Source organism: Rhinoderma darwinii, chromosome 2 (assembly GCF_050947455.1).
Source record: "Rhinoderma darwinii isolate aRhiDar2 chromosome 2, aRhiDar2.hap1, whole genome shotgun sequence".
Lineage (NCBI taxonomy): Eukaryota > Metazoa > Chordata > Amphibia > Anura > Rhinodermatidae > Rhinoderma > Rhinoderma darwinii.
In genome coordinates, this window is record NC_134688.1 from 289527985 (window position 1) to 289541924 (window position 13940).

The 13940-nt window shown below is 45.5% G+C and overlaps 1 protein-coding gene across 2 annotated transcripts in view; it reads left to right on the forward strand.

Annotated features, from left to right (window-relative positions):
- WASF2 (WASP family member 2) overlaps positions 1–13940 on the forward strand; it is a 38612-nt gene that overhangs the window by 14748 nt on the left and 9924 nt on the right. For both annotated transcript variants that reach the window (XM_075853438.1, XM_075853439.1), the window contains exons 2-4: positions 7609–7739; positions 13018–13152; positions 13765–13918. In XM_075853438.1, the coding sequence (XP_075709553.1) occupies positions 7610–7739; positions 13018–13152; positions 13765–13918 (419 nt within the window). In that variant the 5' untranslated portion in view covers position 7609. The remainder of the gene's footprint in view (positions 1–7608; positions 7740–13017; positions 13153–13764; positions 13919–13940) is intronic.

The following is a 13940-nucleotide window of genomic DNA, read 5'->3' on the forward strand; positions in this document are numbered from 1 at the left end:
TAGTGACAGGGTGTATTTTTTTTGCAGATAATAATTTTTTCAGTCACTTGTTTATGGTGTGCACAGGATAGACACAGATTTTTGTGTGCACACCTATAAAGCACGGGTTGTCGTGTATACGGCAGATTAGTAAGTCTTGTCTAACAGTGCATGCTGGGAATTGCTAATTAAGGATGTCCGGCAGTGACTCCGCTCTCCACCCGCCTCTCTGGCAAAGCGTTACATCCTGTCTATCCGCAGAGCTATCCAGAACATTCTGCTTCTGCTCAACTCCACTTCTCTCTCCCTTTCCATCTCTGATGCACAATATCAGTGTATACAGTACAGAATGTGAATAATCTCTATAGTAATAATACTTTATATCCAATATCAAAAAATTATTATTGTAGTATACATGGGGGCGGAAATATTCTATAGCACTTGGCACCAGCACTCCGAACTGCTATTGTTTGCAGGTGTCAGCGCTCGCCACAATCCGGCTGAGAAGGACAGATCGTAGCCATAATTATTATGTGGAAATGGTCGTGAGATTTTGGAGCCAATTGTCACCTGACCTTCATGAAAATGTCCACAATTTATTCGCAGTGAATGCTATACTAGTAGTGTGTAATCTGTAATATAGGGTACAGGTATGTTCATTTTTAGTTTTTTTTTGTTTTTTTTTTCTTTCATTATCAAACTTATTAACAGTTGACAAGAAAAGAACAATACAATTGCAATCGCATACAGGAAAAAAAACGACTGAAAAATATCAGTAGTATCACAGAAAATACATGATATGTAAGATATATATATATATATATATATATATATATATATATATATATATACAGTGAAGGAAATAAGTATTTGATCCCTTGCTGATTTTGTAAGTTTGCCCACTGTCAAAGACATGAACAGTCTAGAATTTTTAGGCTAGGTTAATTTTACCAGTGAGAGATAGATTATATAAAAAAAAAAAACAGAAAATCACATTGTCAAAATTATATATATTTATTTGCATTGTGCACAGAGAAATAAGTATTTGATCCCCTACCAACCATTAAGAGTTCAGCCTCCTCCAGACCAGTTACACGCTCCAAATCAACATGGTGCCTGCATTAAAGACAGCTGTCTTACATGGTCACCTGTATAAAAGACTCCTGTCCACAGACTCAATTACTCAGTCTGACTCTAACCTCTACAACATGGGCAAGACCAAAGAGCTTTCTAAGGATGTCAGGGACAAGATCATAGACCTGCACAAGGCTGGAATGGGCTACAAAACCATAAGTAAGACGCTGGGTGAGAAGGAGACAACTGTTGGTGCAATAGTAAGAAAATGGAAGACATACAAAATGACTGTCTATCGACATCGATCTGGGGCTCCATGCAAAATCTCACCTCGTGGGGTATCCTTGATCCTGAGGAAGGTGGAGAGCTCAGCCGAAAACTACACGGGGGGAACTTGTTAATGATCTCAAGGCAGCTGGGACCACAGTCACCAAGAAAACCATTGGTAACACATTACGCCGTAATGGATTAAAATCCTGCAGTGCCCGCAAGGTCCCCCTGCTCAAGAAGGCACATGTACAGGCCCGTCTGAAGTTTGCAAATGAACATCTGGATGATTCTGAGAGTGATTGGGAGAATGTGCTGTGGTCAGATGAGACTAAAATTGAGCTCTTTGGCATTAACTCAACTCGCCGTGTTTGGAGGAAGAGAAATGCTGCCTATGACCCAAAGAACACCGTCCCCACTGTCAAGCATGGAGGTGGAAACATTATGTTTTGGGGGTGTTTCTCTGCTAAGGGCACAGGACTACTTCACCGCATCAATGGGAGAATGGATGGAGCCATGTACCGTCAAATCCTGAGTGACAACCTCCTCCCCTCCACCAGGACATTAAAAATGGCTCGTGGCTGGGTCTTCCAGCATGACAATGACCCGAAACATACAGCCAAGGCAACAAAGGAGTGGCTCAAAAAGAAGCACATTAAGGTCATGGAGTGGCCTAGCCAGTCTCCAGACCTTAATCCCATCAAAAACTTATGGAGGGAGCTAAAGATCCGAGTTGCCAAGCGTCAGTCTCGAAATCTTAATGATTTACAGATGATCTGCAAAGAGGAGTGGGCCAAAATTCCATCTAACATGTGTGCAAACCTCATCATCAACTACTAAAAACGTCTGACTGCTGTGCTTGCCAACAAGGGTTTTGCCACCAAGTATTAAGTCTTGTTTGCCAAAGGGATCAAATACTTATTTCTCTGTGCACAATGCAAATAAATATATATAATTTTGACTATGTGATTTTCTTTTTTTTTTTTTTTTTTTTATATAATCTATCTCTCACTGGTAAAATTAACCTAGCCTAAAAATTCTAGACTGTTCATGTCTTTGACAGTGGGCAAACTTACAAAATCAGCAAGGGATCAAATACTTATTTCCTTCACTGTATATATATCTCACATAAAGGAAAGACTATTACTTGAAGTGTATAAAGCAAAATGACAAAGTGCATACTGAAGAGTCAAACAATGCCAATAATAAACCTCAGAGAAGACAAAAAAGGGGAAAGGGCTGAAAGGGAGGTGAAATGAAGGAGAGCACCAATTGAAGACAAGCTGGAGGAGAAGTGTATTTAAGGGTATGTTCACACAGAGTTTTTTCGGGCTGTAAATGTCCCATAATACGGCTGAAAAATCTGACGCAGAACGCCTCCAAACATCTGCCCATTGATTTCAATCGGAAATACGACGTTTTGTTCGGACGGGGCGTTTTTTACGCCTCGTTTTTCCAAAAACGGCACATAAAAAGACGGCCGCGGAAAAGAAGTGCATGTCACTTCTTGGGCTGTCTTTGGAGCCGTTTTTCATTGACTCTATAAAAAAAACGCTACAAAAACGGCCGTCAAAAACGCAGCTAAATACGCGAGTATGATTAAGAAACGGCTGAAAATCAGGAGCTGTTTTCCCTTGAAAACAGCTTCATATTTTCAGACGTTTTTTTATTGTGTGTGCACATACCCCAAGTATTCGGCCCAGTTCGCACTGAGTTTTTTGAAGCGGAAATCGCGCCGGAATCCGTGCCAAAAAATGTCAGAAACAGCCTCCCTTTGATTTCAATGGTAAGCGGAGCTGTTTTTTAACCGAGCAGCGTTTAGCCGTTCGCAAGGAAAGAAGGCGGCATGTCCTTTCTTGCCGCAGTTCTGCCTCTTACCTCACATTTAAAAAAATGGGAGGCCGAAAAAGCATTTTTCACAAAATTGTTTGCCCGCAGAGCTCAATGGCTACGTTCGAAGTATAAACTAATCTTATAAATAAAATTATCAACAAATAACAAAGATGAGCGATATTAATTTAAAATCACTGAAAAAAAGCCTTACTTACTCATAATGACAGGTACACACATGAGGATGCAGGCCGACTACAATGCTACATAGAGGGAGATTGCACAGGTGTAAATAAATAATGTTATGTTGATATAATATATTTGATTTCCCATACATTACATAAAAACAAAAACCTACACATATTAGTTATTTACACGACCGTAATAACCTGAAAAACAAATATTATTATTTAGCATGAATGGGATAAAAATGCTGAGAAACACTTTTTTTCCTATATTTACGCCGCAAAAGAAAACTATGTAACTTAAATTTTTGCTACCCCCCCCCCCCCAAACTGCACAGAAAAAAACGAATAAGTTCTCCTGCATAAAACAAGAGCTCATATAGTTACATCAATGAAAAAGATAGTAAATGTAGCTGGTCGTTAAAGAGGCTCTGTCACCACATTATAAGTGACCTATCTCCTACATAAGGAGATCGGCGCTATAATGTAGGTGACAGTAAGGCTGGGTTCACACGACCTATTTTCGGACGTAAACGAGGCGTATTATGCCTCGTTTTACGTCTGAAAATAGGGCTGCAATACGTCGGCAAACATCTGCCCATTCATTTGAATGGGTTTGCCGACGTACTGCGCAGACAACCTGTAATTTACGCGTCGTCGTTTGACAGCTGTCAAACGACGACGCATAAATGGACTGCCTCGGCAAAAAAGTGCAGGGCACTTCTTTGCCACGTAATTTGAGCTGTTCTTCATTGAACTCAATGAAGCACAGCTCAAGATTTACGAGCGTCTCAGAGCGTCTCAGACGCCTCGTAAATTACGAGGAGGAGCATTTACGTGTGAAACGAGGCAGCTGTTAACAGTCTGTCTTTTCACACGTAAATGCCTCTCATCGTGTGAACATGCCCTAATGCTTTTTATTTAGAAAAACGATGTTTTTACTTTAGACCAAGTGGGCGTTGTACAGAGGAGTGTATGACGCTGACCAATCAGCGTCATGCACTCCTCTCCATTCATTTACACTGCACTAGCGATATAGTTATATCGTTATGTGCAGCTACATACACAAACACTAACATTACTAAAGTGTCCTGATAACGAATATACATTACCTCCAGCCTGGACGTGATGTTTATTCAGAATCCTGACCACTTCTGAATCTTTTCTGTGAGATTCCAGCAAGGCAAGCGTAATCTCGCGAGATTACGATGACCTGTCATTTCAAACGAGGTTACGTTTGCCTTGCTGGAATCTCACAGAAAAGATTCAGAAGTGTCAGGATTCTGAATAAACATCACGTCCAGGCTGGAGGTAATGTATATTCGTTATCAGGACACTGCAGTAATGTTAGGGTTTGTGTATGTGGCTGCACATAACGATATAACTATATCGCTAGTGCAGTGTAAATGAATGGAGAGAAGTGTATGATGCTGATTGGTCAGCATCATGCACTCCTCTGTACAACGCCCACTTGGTCATATAGTAAAACACGCCCACTCGGGCATTAAGAATCTCATTAGCATAAAGCTAAAAATTGCTCATAAAGTGGTTTAAAATAGATCGTTTTTCGAAATAAAAAGCACTACTGTCACCTACATTACAGCGTCTATCTTCTTATATACGAGATAGGGCACTTATAATGTGGTGACAGAGCCTCTTTAAAGAGACTCTGTCACCACATTATAAGTGCCCTGTCTCCTATATAAGGAGATAGACGCTGTAATGTAGGTGACAGTAATGCTTTTTATTTAAAAAAAACGATATTTTTTCACAAAGTTAGGAGCGATTTTAGTTTATGCTAATGAGCTTTCTTAATGCCCAAGTGGGCGTACTTTTACTTTCGACCAAGTGGGCGTTGTACAGGGGAGTGCATGACGCTGGCCAATCTGCATCATGCACTCCTCTCCATTCATTTACACTGCACTAGCGATATAGATATATCGCTATGTGCAGCCTCATACACAAGCCCTAACATTACTAGTGTCCTGATAATGAATACACATGAAATCCAGACTGGACGTCATGTGTACTCGGAATCCTGACACTTCTGACTCTTTTCTGTGAGATTCCAGCAACGGATACGAAATCTCGTTTAGCTCCGAGATCTCGCGAGATTTCGTATCCGTTGCTGGAATCTCACAGAAAAGAGTCAGAAGTGTCAGGATTCTGAGTACACATGATGTCCAGGCTGGATTTCATGTGTATTCATTATCAGGACGCTGTAGAAATGTTAGGGCTTGTGTATGTAGCTGCACATAGTGATATATCTATATCGCTAGTGCAGTGTAAATGAATGGAGAGGAGTGCATGATGCTGATTGGTCAGCGTCATGCACTCCTCTGTACAACGCCCACCTGGTCGAAAGTAAAAGTACGCCCACTTGGGCATTAAGAAAGCTCATTAGCATAAACCAAAATCGCTCCTAACGTTGTGAAAATAGATCGTTTTTTTAAATAAAAAGCATTACTGTCTCCTACATTACAGCGTCCATCTCCTTATATAGGAGACAGGGCACTTATAATGTGGTGACAGAGTCTCTTTAAGGACTTTTCAACCCTGGCCATTAAGGGGTTAAAGGAACAACATTTTAGGTTAATTGAGTTCCAAGAAAATTTGGGTGGTTTTGGGTGTACATGCTTAAATGGTGAACCCAGCTGATGGCACGGATTGTGGAATATGTTGGTGTGCTCTCTAAATAATAGCGAATTCTTATATCAGACCTGATGTGTAAATCCACAAGTTTGTGCAGAAGGTTTGTTACCAAGGAGACCTCGGGCTGATCAGTAAGGGTCCATTGGTAAAAGTGTATTCTAGTGCCTACTATAGCTTCATCATCATTTAAAGAGTGTTAGAATTGGTCTTTCTGGGATACGTCTTGTATACATACCTCCATGCCTTCATAGGTAAAACACTAAGTAAAAAAAAATTCTTAATTGATATATTCAACCTATGAAGGTACATGTATAAGTCTTATCCTTGGAAGTACGTTCTACTCGGCTGTGTGGGTGGAAATAGAATTCAATACCGATACTTTGTGTAGTATTGCATTTTGAACCTCCATGTGCCTCACATTAATAGTAATTAACCCCATCATGCTCCTCAGTCATGATGGAAAACATTGGGTTAATGTGTGAGGTACACGATGGGGTTAATTACTATTAATGTGAGGCACATGGAGGTTCAAAATTCATAATACACAATAATAAGTGAAAGAAAGCAGTTTATTTTCTAACCGTGTAAACCTGAATGACGCTATAAATGTGTTTACGGTCGCGACGATACCGAATGTATATTTTATGTATTGAGACTTAATTTCAGGCTTATTGTAAAAAACAAACTTGAATTTCATTTTATATAACATTACCTATTTTATTTTATTTTTAACTTTTAATATGCCAGTACATTAGCCTGCGTACTGATAGTACACAGGCAGTTGTTAGGACATACATCAGTATGCCCTAACAGGAAATATGGTAAGACAGCCCTGGGGTCCTTCAATGGACCCTGGACTGTCTGCCCATATATGGTATGTCCCTCGATCGCGTCACAGGAATTCCCTGTGACGCGATCCAAGGGGCATCCCCCCTTCTCATTTACCCCTTGAATGCTGCGGTCAGCTTTGATCGCAGCATTCAGGGGAATAGCGGCGGAGATGAGAGGTTTCTCTGATCTCCGCCGATAGAGTGGGGCTGCGGCTGTGTAATACAGCCATTGCTCTGCTCTTGACAAATAGTGCGCGTGGTCAGCATGATGCGATGTGGCCGGCACTGAAGGCAGAACATAGGGGTCTTTTGTAGTTCGCCGTCCATGTTCTGTCTTCAGTGCCGGCAATCATTAGTGCAGCACTGGACACATCACATCTTGCTGACTGCATGCGCACTTCTCAGGAGCGGGACAATGGCTGTATTACACAGCCGCAGCCCTGCTCTAACAACATTCACGTGTTACTATACTTAGCAGTGCGGCCGCACAGCTTAGTATTGAAATACATGAAATAATGGTATTGAACCGTTTCAGGGTGCGCGGTATCAAAACCGTATCGAAGTTTCGATGCATCCTTGCATCCCTACAAGATTGTACTCATGACTAAGGTTATTATTGTACCATTAATTTCTCATTAAAATGTCACATCCGTATACTTTCTTAGCAGCCATACTATCGTTGCGATATTTAGAAAGTTTGTGAACTATGAATGCATGCTTACGGTTTCTGTTGTAGAAGAATGCATTATAGACCAGTATACTAATTGGCAGTTCTTTCTTTATTTTACCAGAATGCCGCTGGTTGCCCGCTGCATAGAGCCGCGCCATGTGTGCCGGCAGAAGCTTCCTAATGTCCAAAGTGAACTGGAATGTATGACCAACCTCACACTATCTAATGTCATTCGCCAACTGGGAAGCCTTAGTAAGTGATGGTAATACTTCAGGATCAGTGTTGCAATCTAAAACCAGTTCTATTGGAAGCACTCCTCTTGAATTAATTAGTTTATCACTATGTAATGTGTGCTATTGTCTGTACATGTTCCCTCTGAATTGTAAAGTTCTGCGGAATATGTTGGCGCTATATAAAGATTATTATTAAGGTATTTGAGTGCAGTTAAAGTGGTTTTCCCATCTCGGACATTTATGGCATATCCGAGGGATATGTCAGAAATGTCTGACAGATGCGGGTCCCACCTCTGGGACCACTTACTGATTAGGTGGTCGGGAATTACGGAAATAGCTGAGCTTGCTGAACTACGCTGTTTCTGTAACTCTCATAGAAGTGAAAGGGAGTTACGAAAACGTGTGGCACGGCGAGCTACGCAGCTTCCAGAACTCAGGAGATACGGAAACAGCATAGTTCACCATTCTACGCTGTTTACAGAACTCTTATTCACTTCTATGCGAGTTACAGAAACCGCGTAGCTAAGCGAGCTCGACTGTTTCTGTAACTCTCGACCACCTAATCAGGATGTAGCCGGGAGGCAGCGGTAACCGAGCAAGATAGAACAGGGTTTAGGGGGCCCCCATTCTAGAGATAGGTGTGGGTCCCTGAGGTAGGATTCTGTGGATATGTCATAAATGTCCAAGATGGAGGAAACCCCGTTAAGCAAACCTTCTGGCTCACACCCTCCTGAGGTTCATTGTGCGTTGGCTACTTATAATACTCTCTCTTTTACTGGTGGCATAGTTGTTTGCAGTTAATCATGAACCTATTCTTGCTGTTATGGACCATGCACTTATTTCCTAGACCACCTCAGACTGTCTGTAGCTAAACTGCATTCACAGAACTCTGCTTCTTCTTCTAACTCTGCCCCAGAACATAGCGAACACAGAAAATCTATCATATACAGTATTTAATTTAAGTTTCATGGATTGAACCAAGCTAAAAGCCATAGCACATTGGCTAATGCTGTTTAACTCCTTGACGAACAGGCTTATTTTGGCCTTAAAGGGTTGTTTCCGATCTCAAACATTTGCGGCATATTTCACCAGGAGGTTCAAATAATGTGTTAACTTTATTGTTCAGGTCATTACAATGCATATGTGTATTTTTATATTTTACATGTCATAAATGAAAGATCACTGATCGCTCAGTATACCAAAACATTACTGTCCATCAGTATTAGGCCTCATTTACACGAGCGTAATATACGCGCGTGCTTTTCACGCGTGTCGTACGCACCTATATTACTCTATGGGGCAGTGCAGACGATGCGTGAATTTTGCGCAGCGCGAGTGCGTTGCGTAAAACTCACGACATGTTCTATAATCGTGCGTTTTTCGCGCATCACGCACCCATTGAAGTCAATGGGTGCGTGAAAACCACGAAGGTCGCACGGAAGCACTTCCGTGCAAACTGCGTGATTCGCGCAAGAGCTGTCAAACTGAATGTAAACAGAAAAGCACCACGTGCTTTTCTGTTTACAAACATCCGAACGGAGTGTCTTAGACATGAGCGAACCGAACTTTACCGGGTTCGGCCGAACTCGTTTTGACAGAACCCGGCAGGAGACAGTCACTGTGCAGGGTGCTGAAAGAGTTTAAACTGGTTCAGCACCCTGGACAGTGACTTCCGATTCCAATAAACGTGAACGTGTAAAAAAAAAAAAAGTTCTGACTTACCGATAACTCCCGGCTAATTCCTCCAGTCTGACCTCCCGGGATGACAATTAAGTCCAAGTGACAGCTGCAGCCAATCACAAGCCAAGCACAGGCTGCAGCGGTCACATGGACTGCCGCGTCATCCAGGGAGGTGGGGCCAGATGTCAAGAGAGGCGCGTCACCAAGGACGCGTCACCAAGGCAACGGCCGGGAAGTTCTCGGTAAGTACGAACCTCTTTTTTTTTTTAAACAGGTTACTCGATATGGTGATTGGAATTCACTGTCGAGGGTGCTGAAAGAGTTACTGCCGATCAGTTAACTCTTTCAGCACCCTGGACAGTGACTGACGTCGACTAGCCTCATCTCTATGATGGCGGCTGCGCGAAAATCACGCAGCCGCGCATCATACACGGATGACACACGGAGCTGTCAAGTGCCTTTTGCGCACGCAAAACGCTGCGTTTTTTGCGCGCGCAAAACGCACACGCTCGTGTAAATGAGGCCTTAAACTTACAGGCAATCTATTAGGATGTGCCTCTGGCACGGCCTATTAGGCATTACGTCATGGCAGGCCTGGGGGCCTTTGTTAGGTTCCTGGCTGCCATGAATAGCCACCCGATGGATGACAGAGGGAGCCCCCCCAGCTGTCGAAGTACTTAAATGCCGCAATCACTATTGATTGTGGCATTTAAGGGGTAAACCTGAAATTGGAGGTTGCATCAAGAGCTCGGCTGTCGGTCATCGCATTCACCATCACTTACAAGCACGTCAGGATGCAGGAGGAAAACTTTCCGTGACTTGCATGAACGTGATAATGCTGGAAGGGGTTAATATTTAAAATTAAATGTATTTATTGCATATAACGTTTATTGGATTGTAAGAGGCGGCATACTGGCAAATAAGCATGTAATTTGATTTTAAAGGAGGTTATATGAACGGGTCTATGTGGGCACAAAATGTAAAAATAAAAAAAACCCTTTCTAATATTCTTATATAATATGTAATGCACAAAGGATCAGCATGTTGAAATCCGACCTGCACAATCCTAATTTCGGGGACATTAGAGATGACCCAGTACACAATAGATTGCTTTAGCTAATTTACATATGAAATAATGTCACTCCTACTGTAAATTGTAAAGTTACACACACACACCATTTTTAGTAGAATTTACTTCACTTTCATAAATTTCCATTACCTATGACCGTAGAGTGACTGCATCTGGCAGCCTATCATTGCGGCACTACGGGGAAATCTTGGGTTAATATTTTAGCTGTGTTAAAAGAAAAAAAAAAGATTAAAAAAAATCCCCCTTTTAGCATTGCCCCATCTTGATGTCATAGAGTGCGGACCAGGATTTTGAGCGCTGCAAGATGTTAGCTGAGCAGAGTGTAGCTCAGGGACGTGACTAGGAAAGACTTTGTCCCATAGCAAACTTTTGACTGGGCCCCTCCCCTAGGTGCCACACAGAGCCCCCTTGTAGATAGTGCCCCCTGTAGATAGTGTGCCCCTGTAGCTTGCGCCATGGCACGCCCCTGTAGCTTGCGCCATGGCGCGCCCCTGTAGCTTGCGCCATACACAGCCGCCCCCTGTAGCTTGCGCCATACACAGCCGCCCCCTGTAGCTTGCGCCATACACAGCCGCCCCCTGTAGCTTGCGCCATACACAGCCGCCCCCTGTAGCTTGCGCCATGCACAGCCGCCCCCTGTAGCTTGCGCCATGCACAGCCGCCCCCTGTAGCTTGCGCCATGCACAGCCGCCCCCTGTAGCTTGCGCCATGCACAGCCGCCCCCTGTAGCTTGCGCCATGCACAGCCGCCCCCTGTAGCTTGCGCCATGCACAGCCGCCCCCTGTAGCTTGCGCCATGCACAGCCGCCCCCTGTAGCTTGCGCCATGCACAGCCGCCCCCTGTAGCTTGCGCCATGCACAGCCGCCCCCTGTAGCTTGCGCCATGCACAGCCGCCCCCTGTAGCTTGCGCCATGCACAGCCGCCCCCTGTAGCTTGCGCCATGCACAGCCGCCCCCTGTAGCTTGCGCCATGCACAGCCGCCCCCTGTAGCTTGCGCCATGCACAGCCGCCCCCTGTAGCTTGCGCCATGCACAGCCGCCCCCTGTAGCTTGCGCCATGCACAGCCGCCCCCTGTAGCTTGCGCCATGCACAGCCGCCCCCTGTAGCTTGCGCCATGCACAGCCGCCCCCTGTAGCTTGCGCCATGCACAGCCGCCCCCTGTAGCTTGCGCCATGCACAGCCGCCCCCTGTAGCTTGCGCCATGCACAGCCGCCCCCTGTAGCTTGCGCCATGCACAGCCGCCCCCTGTAGCTTGCGCCATGCACAGCCGCCCCCTGTAGCTTGCGCCATGCACAGCCGCCCCCTGTAGCTTGCGCCATGCACAGCCGCCCCCTGTAGCTTGCGCCATGCACAGCCGCCCCCTGTAGCTTGCGCCATGCACAGCCGCCCCCTGTAGCTTGCGCCATGCACAGCCGCCCCCTGTAGCTTGCGCCATGCACAGCCGCCCCCTGTAGCTTGCGCCATGCACAGCCGCCCCCTGTAGCTTGCGCCATGCACAGCCGCCCCCTGTAGCTTGCGCCATGCACAGCCGCCCCCTGTAGCTTGCGCCATGCACAGCCGCCCCCTGTAGCTTGCGCCATGCACAGCCGCCCCCTGTAGCTTGCGCCATGCACAGCCGCCCCCTGTAGCTTGCGCCATGCACAGCCGCCCCCTGTAGCTTGCGCCATGCACAGCCGCCCCCTGTAGCTTGCGCCATGCACAGCCGCCCCCTGTAGCTTGCGCCATGCACAGCCGCCCCCTGTAGCTTGCGCCATGCACAGCCGCCCCCTGTAGCTTGCGCCATGCACAGCCGCCCCCTGTAGCTTGCGCCATGCACAGCCGCCCCCTGTAGCTTGCGCCATGCACAGCCGCCCCCTGTAGCTTGCGCCATGCACAGCCGCCCCCTGTAGCTTGCGCCATGCACAGCCGCCCCCTGTAGCTTGCGCCATGCACAGCCGCCCCCTGTAGCTTGCGCCATGCACAGCCGCCCCCTGTAGCTTGCGCCATGCACAGCCGCCCCCTGTAGCTTGCGCCATGCACAGCCGCCCCCTGTAGCTTGCGCCATGCACAGCCGCCCGCCCCCCCTCCTGTAGATCGCGCCATACACAAAGCACACCCACCCGCAAATGCGGCGACCCCCAAACAAATACAACAAAACCGCTTCATACTCGCCTAAGCCCCACTCTTTAGACGAACGGAGCAAATCAACACCTAAGGACGCAGATAATGTTGAATGTGGCATCGCTACCATAGCGGCTGCTAGAGTCGACAACGGCCACCTCATGCCACGGGCCCCGTAGCAGCCGCTATGGTTGCTACAGCGGTAGTTACGCCACTGGTGTAACTCTATTTCACATTCAGTTTCAGGACAGGGCCCTATGCTGCTACTGTACAATTGAAATCGTCCTCCTTCACAAAGCATAGTTTTTACAGAAATGTCTAATACCTTTGTGTCATGTTTATCTAGAACTGCTTTATTTGGGAACGTCAATAAATTTATTTTGTATCTTTGTAATCCTGTTAAATTTACCAAACCTCCTTCCTGCAGGTCGCTATGCAGAGGACATATTTGGAGAGTTGTTTATTGAAGCGAGTCTGTTTGCACAGCGTGTTGGAACGCTTGGTGAGAGAGTAGAGAAACTACAGGTCAAAGTGACCCAGCTGGATCCTAAAGAGGAAGAAGGTAAGTAGTTTAGAAAGCCATCACATTAGTGAATATAAGAGCCTACTATGGAAAAGCTGTAACTATTAGGGTATGTTCACACGGCGGGGGTCCGTAACGGCTGAAATTACGGGGATGTTTCAGCCTGAAAACATCCCCGTAATTTCAGCCGTACCGGCATGTGCAGGCGCTTGAACGCCGCGTCAATTACGGCCGTAATTAGCGCTGCTATTCATTGGAGTCAATGAATAGCGGCTCCAATTACGGCCAAAGAAGTGACAGGTCACTTCTTCTACGCGGTCGTCTATTTATGCGCCGTCATTTGACAGCGGCGCGTAAATATACGCCTCGTGTGAACAGACAAACGTCTGCCCATTGCTTTCAATGGGCAGATGTTTGTCAGCGCTATTGAGGCGCTATTTTCGGGGGAGTAATTCGCGGCAAAAACGCCCGATTTACGTCCGTAAATAGGCCGTGTGAACATACCCTTAGACCGCTAGTACAAATCTTCCTACCGTTGATCATTACTATTTTAGTACAATGTTCCATGGGTGGCTATGTTTGAACCTAGTTTAAAATAAATGGTAATTCAGTAATACCAGTGTTCGGTAAAGTGTTGCTTTTTCCCCCCAGTTTCTTTACAAGGTATAAACACAAGAAAAGCATTCCACAGTAATACCTTGCAAGATCAGCAATTGTTTGTGCGAGACTCTCTATCTATTCCTGTCTGTGAAACGTACATCACGTGTGACATGCCGCCACCACTCGGCATCCTTTCCTCTTACAGGTAGGGAAACTTATTAACGGTA